Consider the following 23,233-nt stretch of genomic DNA (forward strand, 5'->3'; position numbering starts at 1 on the left):
AAATAGATACTCGTGTAAATGATAATGATAATGATAATAATAATGATAATAATAATAATAAAAGACTAATAACAGTAAAACCACTGATTTGAATCATTCGGACGTGGCATTCGTACTCAATGCTGTACTTAACTAGAAATAGACACGTGTGTCTTAAAGTATAAGAACTATTTCAACCCTTCAGAGGTTGCAAAAGTACCCACATTCTCCGCTAAAATAGAAGTACCAATGCTCGTGTAAAAAGAGACTCCAGTAAAAGTAGAAGTACTGATTTAACTCCACTGGTGGAAATAAAGCACTCACACAATTTAAGAATAAGTGCGGATACTTGTGTGAATAAAAAGAGACTCGTAAAAGTAGAAGTGCTGATTCAACTCCTTCAGAGGTGGCAAAAAAGTACTCACACTCTGTACTCAAGTAGAAATACACATACTTGTGTAGAAAGATTCTAAATGTTGAAGTAATATTCTGACTCCTTCAGAGGGAGTTAAAGTATGCACATTCTGCAATTATCAATGAGTACAGATACAGGTGTAAAAAATATACTAAGAACACGAAGTATTAATTAAACTCCTTTAGAGGTGGCAAAAAAAGTGGTCATACACTTAGGTACTTAGGTAGAAGTACAGTTACATGTGTAAAAAAAAAGAAAGAGAGAGAGAGAGAGACTGCAATAAAAGTACTGATTTAATTCCTTCACGTGTGGGATATAGAATAAGTACAGATACTTGTGTATAAAAAAAGATAAAAAAGAAAACATGCCGATTCGACTCCTTCAGAGGTGGCAAAAAGTACTCACACTCTGTACATAAGTTGAAATACAGTTGAAACACAAATACTGTCAATCAAGAAAAGTCATAATTTTAAACCGTTAGAGATGGCAAAAGTAATCACATTCTACCTAAGTAGAAGTACTGATACTTGTCTAAAAAAAGACTACTGGTAGTAAAAGTAGAAGTACTTTTTTGACACATTAGGTGGGTGCTGGGTATAACTGCACGTTGGAAACTGTGGACCCCAATATCTTAGGGGCTCGGTTACAGCACCTTGTGGGCGGCATTATTGGTAGCACTCTATTGGTTTGGATCCTACCTGGCAGACTAACTACAGTATGTGTGAGTTTTGAGTCCTGCTCAGCTCCAGTGACTTATGGGGTTCCACAGGGTTCAACTTTAGGGCCACTTCTATTCATACTTGCTGCCTCTGGGTTGCATCCCAAAAAAGAATGGAATTTCCTCCCATTTCTATGCTAATGACAGTCTGATTTATGTACCATTGAAGAACAAAGATGTATTTTCCTTGAAGCTCTTAAACTTTAATGAAAAGTAAAACCGAAGTGATGGAGTTATGTCCCAGTGGCCATTGCAAATTGGTTTGTGAAGCCATGGTCCGTTAAATTAGATCGTCACCTCAGGCAACTAGTGAAAGTCGAAAAAGGTAAAAGTAGAAGGACTAACTCGGCTCCTTGAGAAGTGGCAAAAAGTACTCACTTTCTGTACTTAAAGAAGGATTTTTCCTTCAAAGACACAACATTGGTCGATGTGATGGGAAAAAAAAGCCCATCCTATGTTTGTTCACAATTGAGCATAATATTATCAGAAGAAGCAGAACAATAGTACCTCAGGCAGCTGAGGGGATTCAAAGGCGGCATGGAATTAGCAACCGAGGCAACATGGAATTAGCGACCTTTCTGCTCGACAGGTTGTTACATTTATCACCTTTTTCTTCACACCAATACATTTTTACAGTAACACTCTAATATTACGAATAAGTCATGCTACAAGCATTGCCGCCATGGCTAACATTGTCTTATTTACTGTGCTAATGCTCATGTTGTAGTGCTGCTTTTTCATTTATGCTGGACGCGCACTCTGCTAATATCACAACTATGCTTTTTTTATATTAGCTTTCCATTATGTATGGTCATGTTCGAGAATCGCACCCATTTTGGTCAGACTTGGGGTAGGGCGTAGGGGGGACTCGTGTAGTGAGGATACATACAGGTTTTGCTTGCGGTTTTGAAACTGCACACTCCCCCTATAAGTACAAGCCCAGTTACTAAAAGCAGAAGTACTGATTTGACTCATTCACTGGTTGCCACCTGTTTTACTCATACTCTGTACTTAAAATACAGATTCTTGTGTTATAGCAAATAAAAAGACTGGTAAAAGTGAAGGCACTGCATGATTCAACTCCTCTACCGAAGTAAAAGTACAGATTCGGAGTGAAATGTACTTCAGTAAAAAGTAAAAAAGAATTTTTTACTGTCAATTATGTACAATACCAGTTATGATAACTTGGCACATATACATATATATTTCATAAGCCAATTAAACAGGACTTGGAAACAAGATATTAAGTCTATTAAACGTTTTTGAAATCCTTTCTAAATCACTGTAGCCAAAACAAAATGATTAACTGGACATTATTTCCCAGCCTCGTTAGTCACGCCCCCTCCCCCTTTTTATCCAGTCTTTTCTTGTGTGTGTGTTTTTTTTTTTTTTTTTTAATATCACATACATCATAAAGCGACTAAACACCCAAACACATGGTGGCTAAAGTGCAATTCAACTCTACAACATACTGGTACCAAATACTATCTTTTTGTTTTACTGTATTCATTAAAATGAATACGAATGGTTTCTTCTACAGCTATTTTCCTACAGAGGGCGCCAAAGACCAGTCTGAAACTCCACATGAGAGTACAGTTCAAATAACGTTCTCTCCTCAAGACAGTTACAATTTTCAACATTCTCTTGCTGGGCATAAAAACGGAATTTTGCTCTTATCTGTCATTTAGCAGTAGTTATGTTTTTTTTAATTGCGTCAGAATCGTTGCAAGTGACTTTGAAATGCATATGATTGATGACTAACGTGCGTTTGTGTCCGCTTGGGCAACCGCGCTAAATGTGCATTTACGCAAGTCTTTCTTGCCTTATGTCGAACAGTACATGCAGCCTTGTCTTCTTTGTATGTGTTGTGTCGTCATTGCACACACACTCTTTGATGGACCTGTTTTCTCGTAGGGAGGGGCTATCAGCTTTTTGAAAGTTAATATTTTTCAATAAGCCAATAATTTGAATATGTCGTATGATGAACGAATATATTAATATGGTTGTCCAAGCGTATCAATACACGAATCTCAGCCCCCCCCCCCCGTACAAAAGCGTACAACTGTGCATCGTGTATGTATATATATATATATATATATGTATTCCTGTTTTAAATTTAATGTGCACATTATTGCAAAAATACAAAGACAGCAGCCATCACACAAGAACAAAAAATACACGAGGTGCATATAAAACAAGCAATAGCCAACTTTGATACATATGGTCCAATTTGACAGTCACTTATAATAATAAAACATACAAAGCAAAAAAAAAAAACCTTGAGAGTTGTCGTTTTAAAGGGTTACGTTTGCCGAGCGCTGTACAACACAGTGCAGCCCTTTGTGGCAGGCTAGCAACACATATGGGAAACATTTGATATTGTGTACTCTAAAACAAAATAAAATACATTATGCCACAATGTAGCTGCCATAAGGTGAGGCATGGGTCGACATGGCTGTCCTCAAAACGCACACAAGGAACATTTTCATTGTTCTGTAATTGTTTTTGGACTTTTCAAATGATGCATATCAAAGTGCAATGTGATTTATACACGCAGTGAACTAATAAAAAAAGTGTGGTTACTTAAAAGTAATGCAATTAACAATGTGGATTTACCAAACAATTGACAGAAGATCAATGTCAATGTAAACAATCAGTAATAAAAACTTCCGTTATGACCAAAATACATGCTTTTCTCAATGGGACAAAAAAACAAAACAAGAAGCCGGGATATACTTTCATCTGGGATTAAGATCGTAGTTTACCTGAAGATTTATCAACCGTAATACAAGGAAAACTGATGAAAAACTCAGAACAAGTCAAAACAAATCCAGAGTACATTGAACCTCGGTTTAACACGGGTTTCACACCAATTATTGATTAGACTCCTTCAGAGGTGGCAAAAGAGTACTAGATGAAATTATTATAAGAACAAACGATAGAGAATATAGGTCACATGAACGGTGGAAAGAGTTTTTAACTCATTCACTGCCATTGACGTATTTGTTTGTCTTTTCACAGTCCAGGTGTTAAATTCCAGGAACTTATTTATGTTTTTTCACATTTTTTTCAAAGGTTTGGGTATAAGATTGTCTGTAAATGCGTGGCAGTGAAAGAGTTAAATGATTTGTCATGGCATTTGAACAAGGGTGTGTAGACTTTTTCTATCCACTCAGTCACTGAACAAGAAAGGGCGCAGCCTGAGCTTGAAGAAAATGTGGACCTGCAGAGCTGTCTGTCTCGCCATAAATAATCATTGTCACTTCAACATGTTATTTCATAGTGCCTTTCGTTACTTTTGCCAACCGTATTACATAAAACACAAAGCGATATACAAAGCAAGTCCGATTTACCATGACAATATAAAAGAAGTAAGCACATATTGTACAACGGATCACAGTGTAACACATCGTACAAACAAACAGCTCCAGCACCGACTGAATGATGACGATTTTTTTTTTTTTTTTTTAACTTAACAGTAAAAACACATGACTTTTTCGAGACAACACGGTTCAAACCAGCAGTTAGGAAAGAAAAAAAAACAAGTCATAAAACGGAGGCAGACTCAAGTCAGTCATGCAATCGCAAAATCATTACAATGGATCAAACAAGTAAACTAACAGAAAAATACTGCGACTTAACTTTCTAATGTGATATATCCAAGGGCCGTCAGATATATTACGAGTCAGTCAATAAAATGTGTCATTTTCAGTTACGTTGCATGAGAATAATGGTGAAATATGCGGGCACAAGAATACAATGGAGTACATTCTAAAAGGTGATGCTGAAATTGCCATGATTCACATTATTATCTATTTTCTTTCCAATGTTATGTTGACTAGTCCAGATTCTCATAATACAGTGGTGCCTTGCGATACGAGTGACCCGCCTTATTGAGATACAAGCCGATGTTCTGATGTTTTCTGCTTGGACTTATGAGTAAAAAAAAAATTGACATACAAGTGCTTTATGATGGCAGTGAACTCGACTCACTTCACAACCAGCACCAGTTTGGTAGATGGTGAATCATTCATCAAAAAGGCTTCAGGCTGTTGAGAGCAGTTTTAAGTTTACTGTCAAACTAAATGTAAAACAAAGAATAGGACATGTAGCGCATTCAAATCAAACACGTAGCTTTGGCTTTAAGTTAGCTATTTTAATGCTAACCCAGTATAGACAGGGCATCCATGTAGCGGTGATAGAACACTTTAAGCAATGGATATTTGAACAAAGATAGTGCAGCAACACATGTAGAGAGACAATGTAACAATACTCACATTTTTTTTTCTTTATCGTCTACAATAAAATGACTTATATCACTGCAGTGACTGCAGTTACACTTATTTTTGTGAAAGTCATCTTGGTTTGTTTGCATGACAGTAACATACTGCCCCCCCCCCCAATGGCCAAATCGGCCACACCTGAAGAGGCCGTATTGAATAATCATGATGCGCAAATGTTTTAATTTGTAAATGAATTCAACTTGTATCTCATTGAAGTTACAAAGATATGGTATCAAAACTGACTCCTAAAGTAGTGTTTTATGTAAAAAAAAAAAATGGAATCATTGAAATGCAAACCCAGACACCAGAGGGGGCAAACGGAGACTAAATTAGACGGATAGACAAGATAAACACAGTACGATGAAAACAATGATAGTAATAAGAGATAGTAATAAAGATAATTGAAACCAATATCCTGTTTCTGCTCATGGGGAATGAAAATAGCCTGATTAGTCCAAACGATAGAATCTAAATACGAGGGGATGACAATGTTAACACATCTGTACAGATGGGAGCTCAATTTATATGGAAAGCCATGTGAGCATCAATTAAGTTTGAGATGGATATCGAGGCTATGGCCTAAGTGTTCCAACGGCTTTCCATGGAGCCCAATACATTCTCATTGCATCCTCAATGCTCTTGTACAACAGAGGATGTTCAAATATATATTTCTATTACATCTTTGGGAGCAATCAAGAGAGTGCAATTTATTTCTCTGGTGATTTATTTTTATTTATTTATTCATAAATTTTTTTTGCCAAGTTTAAAAAATATCAAAATATATATATATATATATACTTTATAAACATGGCGCCCTCTATGTGCACTGTACAAGAATTGTGCACTTAAGCTTTCTCAATGCAGGGGTCTAAAAGTTTAAGATCAGTATCATTTTGCAGTCCTAAATCAATGCTGCGTTTTGCATAGGTCAACTTCCTTTCAAATCTACTCACATTCTGTACATGGGGGGATAAAAACGCCACGACAAACATCACTTTTGCCAAAGCATGCGATTGTGAGTAAAAGTAAGATAAAACACTTCAAAACACCTCAAAGGTAGAGTCAATTCCGCTGTAACAGTAAAGACGACTCAAAATGCTTGAAATGATGTCATTTGCAATGTAGTGGTCTTTGCGCGAGCGCTGAAATATGGAGCTCTTAAGGCAAAACAAGGATGCACAGTGAATAGAGAGTTGATGCATAACTGATGACTGTCCAGGTGAAATCAAACTCCAGCATTTCCGGCGCGGACTTAAAGCACAGCCAACCCGGTCGAGTGGGGTCTCGAGCTACTCGGAATTTGCGGCCCTGTGAACCTACTCCATTTGTTCTAACAGTTTAGTGTTGAGAGGTGTTTAATTTTGAAGTTGCAGGCCCTTAATGGAGCTGAACGTTATTGGAATAAAATTGTTTTGTATTGTATAAGTCAGGTCAATCCCTACAGAGAGCCCAGGTGCCAAATGCACAGCCCGCCATTGTAGCATCAAAAAAAAAAAAAAAAAATGGCATAGTCCTCATAGATGACTATGACGGATGAGGACGTATAAACGGGTGAGGGAGGCGGAGCCAAACAGGTAGGGAAAGTGAGGAGCCAATCAAATTGCAGCTGAGGCTTGCCCAAAGTCAGTCGGGACAGGCTCCAGCTCACCCGCTATACAAAACGGATGAACTTGGGGGTGTCCGGCTGTCCGACATTTCACGTCCCCGCATTGCACCGCTCCTGCTGCAGCTTTACGCTCTTTTGTCGGCTTGACCACACCACGCGACTCCTTTAAACCACATGACCTTTTCCCAAATGAATTTCTTTCAAATCATTAAAAAAGGCATGTCATTGGCAGAACCGCGGACAGAATTTGTACCTTGAGCCTTTTAGGATGTGACTTTTTGAGTTCAGACGAAGGGAAATTAGCCGCTCTCTTTAAAAAAAGCTTTCTTATGGAAGTCAATCTGGAAAGTTGGTCAACAAGCAACCCTCTCAGAGGTGATCCAGTCGAAAGGCATCCTCTGTGGCTGGGTCAGTGAGCGCCACGTCCGGGTTATTGAGCATGTGCAGGCCGTCAAGTGTCAGTGGGTCGATTTTTAGATCGTCCAGCGGGAAATGGCCGTCAACATCCAAGCTGACATCCGATGACAGGGAGTCAGCCAGGTCATTATGCAGGCCGGGAGGAGATTCTCCGCTCACTGAACGGGAGCCAAAAAAAACCCACAAAGTGTCGTTAATATTTGTCAACTGTGGGCATGTGAAGCCCTTTGAGACTTTCTTTAGCGCATTTAGACAGATAACAGTAGTCATATATTCTTTGTCCTCTGTGAAAACAACTATTACTGCAGCTTACTGTCGGTCAGTAGTTTTAAATCTCTTCATCGCGTATGTCCACGCCAAGTGTCCAAGGCACGCACATGGCACAATATCCATTGAACTGAAGCAAAAAATGCGGCAAAAACTGTTCTTTACGTTCTATTTAATTAGCTCCTTACTGTATGTTTTCCATAAAGTACAAAATTATGTCGCGCTATTTTTCAAAATTGTTTTTTGCACTAATCTGAACAATTAAAAAGCTAAAACTCGCTCTAAATCCTGCCTGTATTTTTCGACATTTCTTCGTAGGCGATATGACGGACGAGCACCTGTGAGGATGATGTTGGGGATGTTGCCATGACTACTGTAGCCGAGCTGCTGAGAGCCTGGGGGGTTACAGTGGCCACCAGGCAAGCCCATCGTCGGAGCCTGGGAGTGGTTGAGTGATGAGGTCTGGTTGTTGAAGCTGCCACAGCTGCTGGGTGTTTCCATCATGTTGAACTGCTCCAGCTGGCAACCACAATGAGGATGAAACAATACAGCAGTAACTTAATGGAAATAATTTCGAGAACCCCCGCCCCCTTTTTTTTTTTAAAGCATTTCGTTAATTGAGGCAGTATACCTGTTGAGAGAGAGCACTGGCCTGAATGGACAGAAGCTGCTGGTCGTAAAAGTCTGCAAAGACACTGCCCAGTATGGAGTTGTGCTGCAAAAAAAAAAAAAAAAAACAACAACAACACACACACAACAAGGTAAATATGTATCACTCCGGATTCAGATATAATTAGCCTAATATAAGGTTTAAATGTGCCTTGCATTCTGACAAGCAAATTGTCTTGAAATTTCACATACGGACAAAGCAAGCACGGCAAGTAATTGGATCATTTCTTCAAGTACAGCCTCTTTTCTTTTTTTTTTCTTTTTTTTGTGCGCGTGTATGCGTGGCTGCACCCCATTGCATGGAACCAGCGTTACAGTTACGGTTTAGCCCGAGAGCAGGAAATGATGTTCTAATACACACTGCTAACCCACAGATGGGCATTCCGCCCCAGGGACGGAACGGTCACGAGCCGCGTTTACCTCGGGTGTGTTCCGTTTATTTGAATGCGACACCCAGCAAAGCCAGGCTGAATTTGTTAAAATCCATCTGTGAGAATGATTAACACGCCAAAAAAAAAAAAAAAAAAAAACACCATGGGGATTACTATTTCCTGTTGCAGTGCCTAAAATCCCCCTCGCCTGTGTTAAAACCGTTTTTATATTCTCAGGGGGTATTAGGGAAGGGATACAGAGGGAGAAGCACAAAGCAGCAGGGAGCGAAGGTCCGGCACATTAGCCGCATTACGTCACACGCCATTATATCACAAATAGACACATCTGGGCAAAACATAACTAATTTGGCTTCGAAATGCAGACATGAAATGATGTGGTTTTTGGTTCAACAGTAAATTCAACTGAAAACAAAAACATGCGCAATACTGTGTTATGATATTAAAGTTTAGTGAGGGAAAGATTTTCAAAGACGCAACTTTATTCTCGTAATAATATAGCTTTTAATCTGTAAAAGACGCCTTTGTTCTCTAAACAAAAAGGGAACACATTCTGGAAAAAAAGATTCCTTTTGTTCTTGAAAAAGTAGGACGGCTGACCTGTCTTCTGAATCTGAGCCGCGATTGGTCGTTGTGAGCAGTTGTGATGTCATTTTCAGTCGACAGAAGACAAAATGGCCGCCCCCAGAGATGGCTAAAAACGAGTGCATTAACACTTATTCCACAAACGCAATATTTATCAGAATGCCCTGTTTCAACTAGTGGCCTTGCATAGAACATATTTTGGAGAAAAAAATGTTTGCGTTGACGTCTTAAATGACATCAAAGTAGTTTGTGGTATATTTGAGGTTTCAAGTGTTTATGTAGGCAATTCAAACGTCCTGATTACTCTGCCCCTCCCCGCCCCCCAAATAAACCGGGATAGGCCTCAACACACCGTGACCCTAATAAGGACAATTACAGAAAACGGAGGCTAGATGGACATATTACCGTGATCTATTAGCTGATGAATTTGCTTTTCAGGAAGAACATAAAATGAAGTAACACGTATCCACACCTTACCATGTTCATGTCAATGGTCATGTTGCATTGGGAGGACATCTGACTGTCGGATGTGGCGCAGGAGGTGACGGAGAATGGCATCTGGGCCGCACCCCTTTCCTGGAAAAATCAACAACGGCTTTGAACTTCAGTTTGCCTCCTAATCGGCCATCACTTCTTTTCACGTCGCGCTCGGCACGTCCGTGAATCGGCAACGCCAGCGACTACGTGACAAAAGCCCGAGCAAGAAACTCACAGGCTGGTTCCGGTGCGTCTGGGATGACGGAGGCTGGTTGAAGAAGGCATACTGGGACAACTGCTGCTCAAGGTTCATGGCGTTGATTGCAACCTTTAAACAGCCAAAGCCATTGGGGTCCAATGTATTTTGAATTAATTAACTAATTAATTAATTAATTAAAAACAACAAACGTATGTTTTTTTTTTTTTGTTAGGGCTGGAACAAATTTCAAAGCGTAGTCAATAGTCATGGAACAAAGTAGATTTTTTTTTTCAAGAATATGTTCCATGCAAGGCCACTAGTTGAAACAAGGCATTCCGATGAATATTGCGTTTGTGGGATAAGTGTTAATCCACACGTTTTTAACACGACATCACAACTGCTCATAACAACCAATCACGGCTGACCTGTTTTCTGAATCGTGATTGGTCCTTGGGAGCAGTTGTGATGTCATTTTCAGTCCACAGAAGACAAAATGGCCGCCCCCAGAGATGGCTAAAAACGAGTGGATTAACACTTATTGCACAAACGCAAAATTAATCAGAATGCCGTGTTTCAACTAGTGGGCCTGCTGGGAACATAAAAAATATATGTTTGGGTTGACTTCCGCTTTAAGTCAAGGGACCAATCTAATTTCACCTTCATTTGATAGAATTCTCGAGAAATCAACATTCATCCTAACACTTGACAAGGTCATATGTGTTTTTGTGTCTACCTGAGAGAGAGGGAGAGGTACCGATGTTGGCGAGTGCTGCAAATTCTGCTGCCGGTGAAGGTCTCTGGTGTTAAGAATGAGAGGATCCGTGTTTTCCTGCCCAGATTGCGTCTCCATGGTTACTGTGGACGGAGAGGCGTTCATTCCTACCCAGCGTGCAAAAAGAATGGCAGGGAAATGTCGTTTTCAACAGCACTCACACAATGGAATCAGCACCTAAAACAGGTTCAAGACGGATGGTGATGCGCTGTAGGTGTTCAATTATGAGCAGCGTTGACGCTTTCGCTACCTTGCGTTTCATCCGGCATCCGCGCGCTGTTGCCGGAAGGGCCGAAGGAGAGGGCCGCCGCGTTGTCGGAGTCCAGCGGGGTGGACAGCGGAGGAGGGAACTGGATGTTTGACAGGTCGGGCAGAGAATCACCAGTGCTGTGAGCAACCGGTTTCAGATGCTGCTCTGCTGATGGAAATATGCTGCCGAAAAATAGGTGCTTGTATTTATTTATTTTTTTGCTCAAAATGGCGGTTTAATATGTCGTCAGCCTCTTCAAATAATGGCCTATGTCATATTTTGACAAAATGTTGTTTTTTTTTTGCCTTTAACATCTCCTCAGGATGCTGGCCACCTCTGCTAAAATCAGATGAATCCTTAGTTAAACAGACCATTAAATTTTATGCCTGAAATGAAAATATTAATACATATAAGATCATCAGAATGTGGTTCAGTTTTTCGTGTTTTCGGAAAAAACTGCAAAAATGACTTGAAGAGAAAATCAACCCAAACATATTTTTTTCAAGATGATGTTTCCAGCAGTCCCACCCGTTGAAACCAGGCATTCTGGAATAGGAGTTAAGCAGCAAAATCCACCCGTTTTTAGCCATCTCGGGGGGCGGCCATTTTGTCATTTCTGTCGACTGAAAATGACATCACAACTACTCGGGGCTCAGCTAACGACCAATCGCGGCTCAGCTTCAGAAAACAGGTGAGCTGTTATTGGTCGTTAGCTGAGCCCTGGGTAGTTGTGATGTCAGTTTCAGTCGACAGAAGACAAAATGGCCGCCCCCAGAGATGTCTAAAAACGGGTGGATTAACTCTTATTCCACGAACGCAATATTTATCAGAATGCCGCGTTTCAACTAGTGGGCCTGCTGGGCGTTGAAAAAAAATATGTTTGGGTTGACTTCCGCTTTAAGCGATTATTTTAAGAGGGTGACGATGTGATACTTTTTTGAAGATCCCCTTCCCATGCATTTTTTCACAAAAGCAAGAAATAGAGCTCACTGGATTCCAGGGACTTCATATGATTTGGATCTAGAAACATCCTGAAAGGAGAAAAGATTATGTTAAAGCTTGACCAGACAGATTCAAACTGATATGAAATACAAAGTCTGGGTGTGTACAGAGTGTCGACATTGCACCTTTTTGCAGTCCCAGTTCTGTTTTTGCATGTCTTCCTCCACCTCCTGTTTGACGAGTTGAGATCCTGGTACTGTTAGGAGCAGAACTAAGAAATAAGAGAGAAGTAAAACGGCACATCCTCAGTCACTCGGGATGTACACTCTGTCTGATAGTAACATTAAATTTCCATAATATATTCTATATTCTCAAGAGCTGGTGTCACCAATGTACTCCCCCCCCCCCCCATGTACTGTGCGATGAACGTAAAAAGAAATCAAACATTGGTCGCTGTCATGTGAAAAACACTCATCTCCATTTTTTTTTAATTTTCTTATTTTTATGTGAGTGATGTTTCCACGTTACAGAAATCGCATTAACGGGGGGAAAAAAAAATTGGACATAAGTGTTTTTAACAGGACAGCGACGAAAAAAAAATCAAAGAAAATAAAGCATGGAGTATAGAGATATCAAAATATTTGTAACGTTGACTCTTGATCCACATTAGAAACAAACGTGTACTAGTCAGCCATTCGAGCCACGTGTACCTCGCTTGGCGTGGAGCTCCTCTGATCCGCCCATGAAGGAGGCCTGCTGACCGGGAGCTAACGTGCTCTGGTGAAGTGCTGAGTCGGAGTTTGTCCTGAAACACAAGCGGACAAAACCAAATCGGAGGCATGAGTAGCCATTCCCGATTTGGTGGCAATATTTTGTCGCTGGTCTATTTACGCACATTATAGCGCTACATTTTAAATGATCCAAATTCAGCATGACTGTGTGCGACAATCACTGGACACGACAAATAAAAACAAAAGTCACTGCTGTTGAGATGGCCTGGGCTGACTCTCCCGCTCAACATTAATGGCCATTATTTTCCTTATATTTTATACAAATCCATTGGAATAAAGGTACGTGAGCTCCCTCTAAAGGTACGCGAAAGAATCACTGGATGAAATGTTCAACGTGTGGTTTCGTCATTTTTTTTCTTCGAATCCAGTCCAGTACAATTCTCGAGCACAGTTCAGTTGTGTTCAACTAACAGAACTGTTTGTTAACACACTTTTATTCATTATTCATTTGAATTGAACGAACATTTGAATACAGATTTTTGCTGTCCGCTATTAGAGCGCAGTGCTAATGTTCAGAGCGTAAATACTTCTCAGTGTCTGCAATTTGAGAAATGATGTCATTCCTAGAGAGGCAACGTGAGGGATTTACTAGCATGACTGTACAAAGAGCGCACAGGAGGACACGCAATCACGCAGAGAGCCGCTTACCTCCTCCAGCTGGTATCAGGTGGCGGTGACAAATATGCCGAGCCGTACGGACAGCTGTCAATGTGACGCTGAAGGTTAAGAAAATAGCCTCGCGATCGGTCAAAACAAACTACAGCCTTGCCCGGACGGCAAATGAACTACGGTGAACATTCAGTAGACATTCTAAGTCCACCCACCACCAATAGGGGGAAAAAAAATGTGGAAAAAAAAATACTATTTTTAAAAGATAGTTTTAATCCTCCCACACACGCGAAACACATTTCAATGTATTAATTCATTCACTGCCATTGACGTATTTATTTGTCTTTTCGCAGTACGGCCAATCAATCCTAGGAAGTTTTTATTTATTTATTTTTTTTTCTTCAAACGTTAGGGCAAAAGAGAGTCTGAAAATGTCTGGCAGTCAATGAGTTAAATACATTTTGAAACACATTGTCCATTTCTTTGAACGCACACGCTAAAACCAAGCAAACCAAACTAATTAAAGTGAGAAAGTATAATGTGAAAAAAAAAAAATCATCACAAAAGGATGCCGATAAACGGCATATTTCCACAGCGCAGCGGGGATTTCCGCGATGCGGAAGTACGTACAGTAAGTTCCACAACTAAATCCGCAACGGAGCAAAGACACAAAGGATATCTGGCGGCCATGTTTGTCGACAGTGAGGGGGTTCCGATGGGGCGAAGTGATTCGGTTGCGGTAGACTCTGTCCACCAGCCCGTGGTGTCGCGATGACCTGTTCACGTCCATCCCTGAATTCTAATGACAGCAACAACAGCAAAACACTCACAAACCAAGGTGGTATTCATTCAAGCTGATTTCACGGGCACTTTTTTGCTGTGGTCCACCAGCAGATTTTTAGCGTGCTCAAATATCATGACTCCTGATCGCCAAATAATTCTGCATTTTTCAAATGAGTTCCCGTCATTAAATGCACGTTGGGTCTGAGTGGATGTAATTTAACATCCCGACGCTGACATCACGTTGCGCTTCTTTAGACAGCACATTAGTCGAGACTAAATCAGCAGTAAGTAATTACTGATAATCATTATCTTTGTAAAGGCAACCTTTCTCATACTACTGTTTGCGTCTCATTAGATTCGGTATTTGAAGGTGTATCTATATTTGTGGATGATTAGTATTCATCTCAATAGTGATAGAAAATCATAAACGGAAGTAGCTGACCTGGAAAGGAAAATCGGCAGTGCTGTTTCCAATCTGATTGACATTCGGTAACGATCCTCCATAGTACTGCCCACGGTTCGGTCCCAGCTGCAAATACTGAGTCGTCTGCAACTTCAGCTGGAAGCAGATCAGGGAAAAAAAAAAAAAATCAAAAAAATCATCCCCACTGAAATATAAAGAAATCAACTAATTACAACCACTAATGATGACAGAAATGCGTGATGAAATATCTAACGCTAATTCTGAAAGCGCAGACCCAACAGCCCTCGGATGATATTTATTTCAAAATGGAATCCAGTTCCCTTCCCCATCAGGGACACCATAACAGGTCAATTAAATGTTCTCATTCAAGCTCACTTTAGGCAGCGCGGAAAATCTAATAATAATGACTTTGCCCGTTCGCGGTCCATTTAACTCCAATTCCAATATGAGGCTTTATGTCTTTGAATATGTTCACCCGTCGCTCTGTTGACAAAGGATTACATATTAAAAGATCTCCGGATCAGAAAGAGGCCGTTCCAAATCCTTTCAACCACAACACAACAAAAGGGAGGAAGAAGCAGAGAGGGAGGCTCCAAAACCTCAAACAAGCTTCACTCGGCTGTCCATTGTTGATCTGTGCGTTGTCTGCAAAAGTGATGTCACTTTTTTTTCCTTGATGGTGAATGTTTCTATGTGCATGTATTACACTACTACCTGTGCCGTCTTTGCCACGTAACAAGCCACTACAAATCGTTAGCCTAATAGCGTACGTGAGGAAATCTTAATTGAATGCTTTCGCAAATGAGAAAAAACACAAATTCAACAAACAGAGTCCATTTGCCTGGACTCACCTCGATGACTGAGAATTCACCCAAGCGTATACGCACGTGTGTTGGTATTGTGACAGCAAGTCGAAATAACAGCGGCGTGCATCTCCATAAATCGGAACATCGTTGAACAGTCGATTTATATCACTTGTTCAATTCAAAGAGTGAAACTCAATTACTACCTAATGTGCATGTGAATTGGAGTTTTTATGAGCAGTAAGCTATCTGCAAAACCTTGAAAATAAAATATTTCACTCCGTGTTGGTGTATGAGGTGTGCCAAAATGCGAGATACGAATAAAAATACAGAAAAAACAAAAACAAATACAAATCCTACAGTGATAAGAACAGCCTAAGTCATCGCTAACTGACATCTCATATGTCACATCTGGTGGGGCTTATGTCAACCCGCCACTGGGATAGGCGGGGCAGGCACGGTTTGCATCGTAAAGATTTATAGGCCATCACCGTTAGAGTGGAGCTTCTAATGCGGGGCACAAGCCTCTGCCTTTTTTGAAAAAGAAAAAACATCTCATGGAAATGAACGGAAACAGAATTAGAAATATTTCACTCTGATGCCATCAAACGGTGTTTTGTTCAACAGGTTAACATTCTTAACTGTCACTCAAGAAGCATGACGAAAAGTCAGAGCAAAACTAGAAACACTCAAACACCGTTGACAAGCGACAACATGTCTCGCATGACTTCATCTGGTCAAGTCTTATGAAACGAGGTTTGCATAAAAAGAATCAAAACACGCCTGGGATTAACGATTTGATGCTTAGTGATCTGAGCTCTCGTGAGGATTGTCGACGTCTCACGTGACGTTGCGACTTTACGGCCCTATTTTTCCCCCAAAATAGTTTGGTTCCATGCATTCCAAATTTGAGTCGACAATTGTCTTTGCAATAATATGTTCTATGTCATCCCAAAAGTCTAAACACGAGTATTCTGGTTAATACAGCGTTAGTGGTTGCAGAATAATCCACTGGTTTTCAGCCATCCAAGGAGGCTGACATTTTATGCAGCACTGCCCCCTGCTGGTGAATGAAATTGACGTCATACTGCCCATGTGCTGAGTCCCATTTAACATTAGTTTGAATAAGGCTATTCAATTCTGAACACAGCCACATCCTAGTTATAAGAGGGTGTGCACACTTGTGCAACCACATTATCTCAGTAGTTCATTTTTGCTTCCCCTCTCGAATGGATTTTTTTTTTTTTTCAATTGAGTTCTACTTGTATTGTTACAGGTAACATTAATGGTGGAAATGTTTTGAAATGATTCATCTTAGTCTTACTCTTTATATCACCAAAAAAATGGCATTTCAGCAGACGTGTGTAGGCTTTTTATAGCCACTGTAATTACCCGCTGCACTTTCCAACAGAAATTAAGAAAAATTGTGGCAACATTTTGTGACAACACAAAATAAAGCACGGGTGAGTTCAAAACATTATTGTCACAAAACAGTCCACTTTTTCTACCACATCACAGGCTCAAGCATAAATGACTATAAATTGTGGCCATATTGTGTCAACTCAACGACAGTCGGGCCAACATTCAAGGGATTTATTCTGGAGGCCCGTATGCTTTATGTGGCTTAAAATCCACATAATCTGCCAAGCTTCATCTTTGGTGTGAGGCTGTCAGTCATGCAGCATGCACAGGATGTGTCAGACAAATTCACAAACCTACAGTACAAAGATATTTTGCCATAATCTGCCACAAACACCCTAAGCTAAGTCTATTTACAGTATATATATATTAGAGATAGACCGATATGCTTTTTTCAGGGCCGATACTGATTATTATTAGTCAAGGAGGCCGATATTTTTAGCTGATATTCCTTTTCAGTAAAAAGGAAAATATTGGCATCAAAACACGTGGCATAAAATTTGTGGTGGTTTTGGGGCAAGTGGTACGGATGAATAGCATTTCAGTTCATTTCAAATGGGAAAATTGATTAAATCGAGTCACGAGCCTGGTCAAGGAACGAAATCACCTCGTACGTCAGGGCGCCACTTACACTCGCACGCCCCTTTGCTCCCACTTGCGTGGGACAAAAATCGAATCAAGTTACTTTCCCTTTACGCCGCCGCCTCGCCATTTGACAGTGGTACACTTCAAAAATGAAAGAGGCCAAATGTCTCCATGTGTCAGCTTTGGTCGTTTGTTATTGTTTACCTGCGCACTCGCACGCTTGAGAGCTCGAGCACAACAAACCAACACAAGTGAGGGGGCGGGAAAACGGCGTCCTTACCCTGGCAGCCCGAGTAATGCTGAGGTCTTTCATGACTTCCTCGAACGCCGCCGTGTCTTGTGCCTGCTTCTGGTTGTGGAGCGCAATCTTCTCGCTGAATTTCCGCGGATTGTTCGGAGTCGCCATGTTTCGCTCCTCTGCTGCTCCGCTGTCCGTCAATGCTCGGTGGCAAGTCAGACAGAGTCAGGGCAAACCACTTCCGGCTTGGGGACAATACCAAAGTAAAACGTGTGTAGTGCGGCATTATTACATGTAAATAATTGAACCCTTACATACAGTCCGGATGAAATTTGACACATTTTGGCATTTAACAGCAATAAAAAAAAAAAAAGAGGGGATGGTTGGATGGGTGGTTACTAGTGCGACAAGATTTGTGTGCAATGTGTGTTACATCAAAGAAAATGGTGATCATTTTTTTTATTTTGTTTATTTTCTAAATATATTTTTATAGGCTGGTTGGGACAGTATTATTGTGGGTGTTTGAAAAAGTCCCGAGAACTGTCTGTGTTCTCACCACGGATGGATGGATGCATGGTGACGTTACGTGGGAACATCGAGGCTTTTATCTTATATGCAAAATATACTTACTTCCGGTTTAAACCTAGCTAATACATCAGACTTAACACGTGATAAGCATCTGTCAACTGGCGGGGGTAGAGTGAAGGAGACGCACCACACATCTGGATTGTGAAATCGGACTATTTAATTAACTTGGCGTTTTATTGTACCATGCACTTGTAAAATAGATTATCTGAAACTCACGTCATTACAATAATCCCTGTTTGTTGTCATTTGTTTGCAAATACTGCAAAGCTTTATTGGCCCTAAGAAGAACGTGATTTGAAAAAACAAACAAACAAACAATACTTCGTTGCATGTTTTTAATCTTTAAAAATATCAACTGTATTGTATAAAGCACAGTACGAGACAATGTAAAAAATGGTTTTATAATGTGGAACTACTGTCTGTTCTGTGTTATTTGAGTGTTGGATGTATGCCTCAGGAGCTGGAGTCGGTTATTCTGTGCGTGAGCATCTGGGCGTGAGTTGTGGCCTAAAGCAGCTCTTCATGCTTGTCCTCATTGTATTTGTGGTTTTGATACAACATACATGATAACATTGAAATGAATGAATGAACGATGTGATCATACATTTATATGATTTTCACAATAACGGTCCTCAGAGGGAATCCTCAACCATCATGTGGCCCACAACGAAAATGATTTTGACACACGTTCATAAAAAAGTCACACAATTGCACGTTCCTTTGTTTATCTAGTAGAACAATGGCTCCCTGTATATATTTAATTTTTTTTAATTTACATATAAAATCGTCTTTTATTGGAGCAATGCATACCCAATTATGTACGATACATTCGATTAAAATGTTTAAAATGTTCCGTATGTATTCACATTTTTACTTTTGTCATCATTAGATAAGCTGCGTTGCCAGATATGAATCATCGCGCTACATGCAATATACAATGTTGACTGTTTTTTTTTTTTTCGTGGGTACTGAGAGCGGCAGCAGGGGGAGGTAAAGATCCTGCTGCTCATGTCTGTCTGAGAGCATGTTGTGGATTAGTGAAGCGAAGGCAGGGTTGCAGATTCACCCACTCGAGCAATCAACCACCCCCTTTCAAATACAGGTACTCCGTTGTTTTGGGGCGAAAAGACTCATATCGTATTCAGTCAACCATTTCCCCTTGAGGAATTATGATGAGTATAATAACATTGAGTGACTCATTTGTAAAATACACTTGAAGAAGGGGTGGCACGTTGCATTATATTGGATGCTATGTTTTTTTTCATCAAGAGCTCTTACAGGAAATCTGATTATAGCTTCTTCTTCATCCCCCACTTTCATGATATCAGAAAAGAGGAACTCCACTGTTGCAAGAGTAAAGACTCGACGACAAACTGCTTGACTTTTCTCACAACTCACGACTTTGGCATCCTGAGCGGTAAGATGGCTGTTTCTTTTGAATCACTAGGCCAAGGGAAAAAAAAAAAAAAAAAAAAAAAAGTCTTACATGCGCTGTACTTGATGTCCTGCCAAAATAGCAATTACAAAATGTATTCGGGTATTTAATTGAGCATGTCATAAATAGTTTGAAGATGTCAACCTTTCATGTGTGGTAACTTGAGAACCGAGGAGAAGAAGTAAAAGACTTTCGAAGTACAAGAGTTCAATTGAAATTAGGCCTAAAATGATTACTATCATCTGATTTGGGAATCATTTTCTTATTGTGTTAAAGATAAATGTCATACTTGGTAAAGCGCCAGCTACAGTGTCAATCAAAACGGAGCATTGTTACCTTTGTAAAGGAAGAATGTTTGATGAGATAAGGCTTTACCAATCTCTCGTGTTACGGGAGTATGACCGCTAAAGCAAAAAGGTACAAAGCACGTAACAAAAATAGGTTTAGATATCATAAAAGCATTTTCGAAAAGACAGATCTTGTTGATTGCGGGGGTGTATTTGTATCTTGAAGACTGGCTAATTGTGTAACAGTAAGATAAAAAATCATGTTTTTTTTGTTTGTTTGTTTGTTTTCAGGTTATGGTTCTGTTCACGTTTGATACTGTAAGGGAACAACATGCTTAGAACAAAATCCTTATCCCTCATGTAAACAGAAACAGGCCCAATGAGATTTATAGCTGAAATCTCTTCTTTTTAGAAAAGTGTAACATCACGAGTCTGTCTTCCTTTTAGCAAATTTTGACATTTGTAGATTTTCGCTATTATTTAATACTCGGTCCATATTTGCCACAAATAGCGGTGTGATACCATTTGTCGTTCCTTTGTACCATACTGGTAAAAAAAAAAAATGTAGGCCTCTGAGATCTGCAAACTGCCTTGCCTATTGTGTTTTATAATACTTCACTATATTTATAATGTCACCTATACTTGAGGCTGGAAGAGCAGTATTTGGTTATTATCATTTATCTGCTGTGGTATAGTTCAGTTTGGAGCAGAGGTCACAGAAAAATTGTGACAGGCTTGACCCCTGTGGAGTGTATAATCCAGTCTCCATTTTTTTTTTAAATATATTTCCAGGTCATGCAGCTCAATAACACTTGTGTCCGTGTAAATGGCACCACATGTGCAGCCCCAAACTCTCCTGTCGGTCTCGCCGTGGGCCTGACACTCTTCTTCCTGATGCTGCTTGCCGTCGCTGTTTTGATCGCGGTCAAATTCTGTAAGAACAAATGGAATCTGCCTCCATCTGGTCAAAAGAAAAGCCAAAAGAAGGACTGCACGGTGACGCCACAGTGGGACCATCAGTATGCCAGTATGGTCAGAACACAGTCAGCTGAGAATACCCCCATCTATGAAAACTTGACAGGCCAGAAAAGTGGTCCAAGGGTTCAGAGCAGGTGTGCTATTCTCTTCTTACGCAATTATGTTGATTCCAAAAGTACGTATAACATACGAAAGTGAAGTATTGTCCCTAAAATTGAGCAGAACGGAAACAGATGAAGAAACATTGCATGTGATGTGATTTCCCCATTTGACATACTTCTGTTCGAGAGAAAAAGATCAATTCAGACAGGACGTGATCTTTTGCGTAGTCAACCAAAGCAGTTAGGGAAAGGAAATTCATTAAAGGACTCACACTCTGTACTTAAGTAGTGAATATAAGTAAGTACAGTGTTAAAAAAAAAAACTGGTAAAAGTAGAAGTGCTTATTGAAGTCGCAGTAAAGTGAAAATAAAGATGTCTCCTAAATTAGACTCAGAATGTTAACAACACTGCCAAATTTGAATGATTATAAGTATATAAAATGAGGCTTCAAAATCATGAAAAAAAAAATCTGTGGGCGTTTCTGCTGACCGCGGGAAATCACACCCTGCTGAAAAGGGGATGCTACTTCATGAGCCTTTTTTATGGCTTCACCTCCCTACATGTTTGAGCCGTGAAACTATATCCGCAGCGTGATATATCCCACCGGTTTGGCTACACAGTGTGGAAAGCCCCTGTAATGAGACGCACTAGCCACCAGCTAGCTCGCGAGCTAGCATGCTTCCGGGGCTCCTCTCGGCCGGCGGCTGGGCGGCGGGCTTGTCCGCTGCGTCATCTCACATGGAAATCTTATTTAAATCAAGTAATAAAACAATAATATAGTTGTGGAATTGAGGGAGTTAGCTAGCTAGCTCTCGCGCTGTAGGAGCAGAAATGAGTCTGAAAGCGTTCAAGAAAGTTCTTGAGAAACATAGAAAGACTAAAATGCTAAATTAGCTAATGCTAACAACTGAGAAAATACACACTACCGCTTGTGTGTGTTTTTTAGGTTAGAAACAGATTCTGGTGGTTTTAAGATAGCACAGGACAACGCATCCGCCACAAATCATTCTTGAATCATTTCTGTTAGTTCTCCATGTTTGTCGTTGCTGGGAGACAGAGGTAGAGGGAATGCTCCTTCGTTGATACCTTTCATAACAAGGCAAACCCTATTTTAAACTCCCCCCAAGGGCACAATCATCAAAATCTCAACCATGGTTCACTTTACCTGTCTCTAAATAGATATATGCAAATATGCGGTATGTCAAAATAAAACAACAACTTATTTTTAACAAAGCAAGCAGTATAAAGTACAGCCATCCGTTTCCAAAAGTACGGCATAAAAGTGAAAAATCATCAAAAGAGACAGATACCTGAAAAATCTACTCAAGTAGTAAAGTAACAAAAATTCCCCACTGCCTGTGACCTAATATTTGCACTAATTACTTTGTTGATGCTTTTGACATTTACATTGCTGGCGATGGTTTCTCCACAGGCTGTCTTGCGTACCTGCTGAAGATTTGTACTTGCAGTGTGATTCACCCAATGATGTAATCTACAGCAATGACCCGGCGTGTAACCTCACCATTCTCCCAGAATCCCGAGATGACGATGTTTATATCATCCCCGACTCATAGGATAAGACATCACATCACAAAAAAAAAAAAAAATCTTTCTCCACATGTAACATAGATCTCGCTAAACAAACCATACACACTGCACACTGCATACACTTGATCTCAGAATTGCTGTTGCTCTGTAATGCTGCTGATTGGTGCATTTGCATCAAGAGCATCAATTCATGCAGATGGAACTAAGTAGTACCACATACATTGAGAACACAATGTACAGATGGTGGTTATGGTGGACTATATATAAAATCTTTTTTGGACCTGACATATTTAACTGTTCATACTGTAATCTTAGAAATTAGCATTTATAATGTACATTGTTTATAAATGTGACTAACTTTTTTCTAAAATTGGTTCATTAAAATGTTATATTATTACATGTTTTGTGATATTTTTTATGTATTCATTTATTTTGTTTTATTCATTTATCTAATAATGTGTTGATTGAATTATTGTTAGAAACATTTACATCATTATTGCAACAACCAGTTTTCATTTCATTGAATAATTGTATATTTAATTATAATGAAAATTATTAGGAATAAAATTAATTAAATCGATTTTTTTTAGTACACACTGCACACAATTCTTCGTACATATTTTAACAAATTCGTTTTTTTTTTTTTTAAACAAATTCACAAAGGATCTGGTCCAA

General features: G+C 39.8%; 1 protein-coding gene and 2 long non-coding RNA genes across 4 annotated transcripts; 2 read left to right on the forward strand and 1 right to left on the reverse strand.

Moving 5' to 3' along the window:
• Nucleotides 1–886: 886 nt before the first annotated feature.
• On the forward strand, nucleotides 887–11,583 carry LOC147141398 (uncharacterized). The gene is made up of 3 exons (XR_015088349.1): nucleotides 887–1,701; nucleotides 8,004–10,112; nucleotides 10,842–11,583. It is a non-coding gene; the product is annotated as an uncharacterized LOC147141398 (long non-coding RNA).
• On the reverse strand, nucleotides 3,211–17,821 carry LOC147141399 (CREB-regulated transcription coactivator 1-like). Of its 2 annotated transcripts, none has more exons than XM_086042830.1 (14): nucleotides 17,663–17,821; nucleotides 14,594–14,710; nucleotides 14,046–14,167; nucleotides 13,408–13,467; nucleotides 12,679–12,773; nucleotides 12,154–12,239; nucleotides 12,017–12,057; nucleotides 11,027–11,208; nucleotides 10,738–10,859; nucleotides 10,041–10,133; nucleotides 9,806–9,904; nucleotides 8,317–8,400; nucleotides 8,024–8,204; nucleotides 3,211–7,576 (listed from the first exon to the last, which is right to left on the reverse strand). In XM_086042830.1, exons 1-14 carry the CDS (start codon nucleotides 17,786–17,788, stop codon nucleotides 7,371–7,373), a joined length of 1,614 nt encoding a protein of 537 aa, XP_085898956.1. In that variant the 5' UTR covers nucleotides 17,789–17,821; the 3' UTR covers nucleotides 3,211–7,370. The 2 variants fall into 2 exon arrangements, with proteins under 2 accessions (XP_085898956.1, XP_085898955.1); XM_086042829.1 differs by having other exon boundaries at nucleotides 10,738–10,883.
• Nucleotides 17,822–19,464: 1,643 nt separating this feature from the next.
• On the forward strand, nucleotides 19,465–22,957 carry LOC147141400 (uncharacterized). The gene is made up of 3 exons (XR_015088348.1): nucleotides 19,465–19,625; nucleotides 20,723–21,042; nucleotides 22,443–22,957. It is a non-coding gene; the product is annotated as an uncharacterized LOC147141400 (long non-coding RNA).
• The last annotated feature ends 276 nt before the right edge of the window (nucleotides 22,958–23,233 follow it).

Source organism: Filicampus tigris, chromosome 10 (assembly GCF_054856515.1).
Source record: "Filicampus tigris isolate MCC_2025a chromosome 10, RoL_Ftig_1.0, whole genome shotgun sequence".
NCBI classification, from domain to species: Eukaryota; Metazoa; Chordata; class Actinopteri; order Syngnathiformes; family Syngnathidae; genus Filicampus; species Filicampus tigris.

Excerpts from the sequence above, each read along its gene's own strand:
- LOC147141399 (XM_086042829.1), bottom strand. The coding sequence starts at position 17,788 with ATGGCGACTCCGAACAATCCGCGGAAATTCAGCGAGAAGATTGCGCTC. Across the intron at positions 14,711-17,662 it reads GCATTACTCGGGCTGCCAGG|CTGAAGTTGCAGACGACTCA; the intron begins GTAAGGACGCCG and ends ATCTGCTTCCAG. Across the intron at positions 13,468-14,045 it reads GACAAACATGGCCGCCAGAT|TGACAGCTGTCCGTACGGCT; the intron begins ATCCTTTGTGTC and ends TCAGCGTCACAT.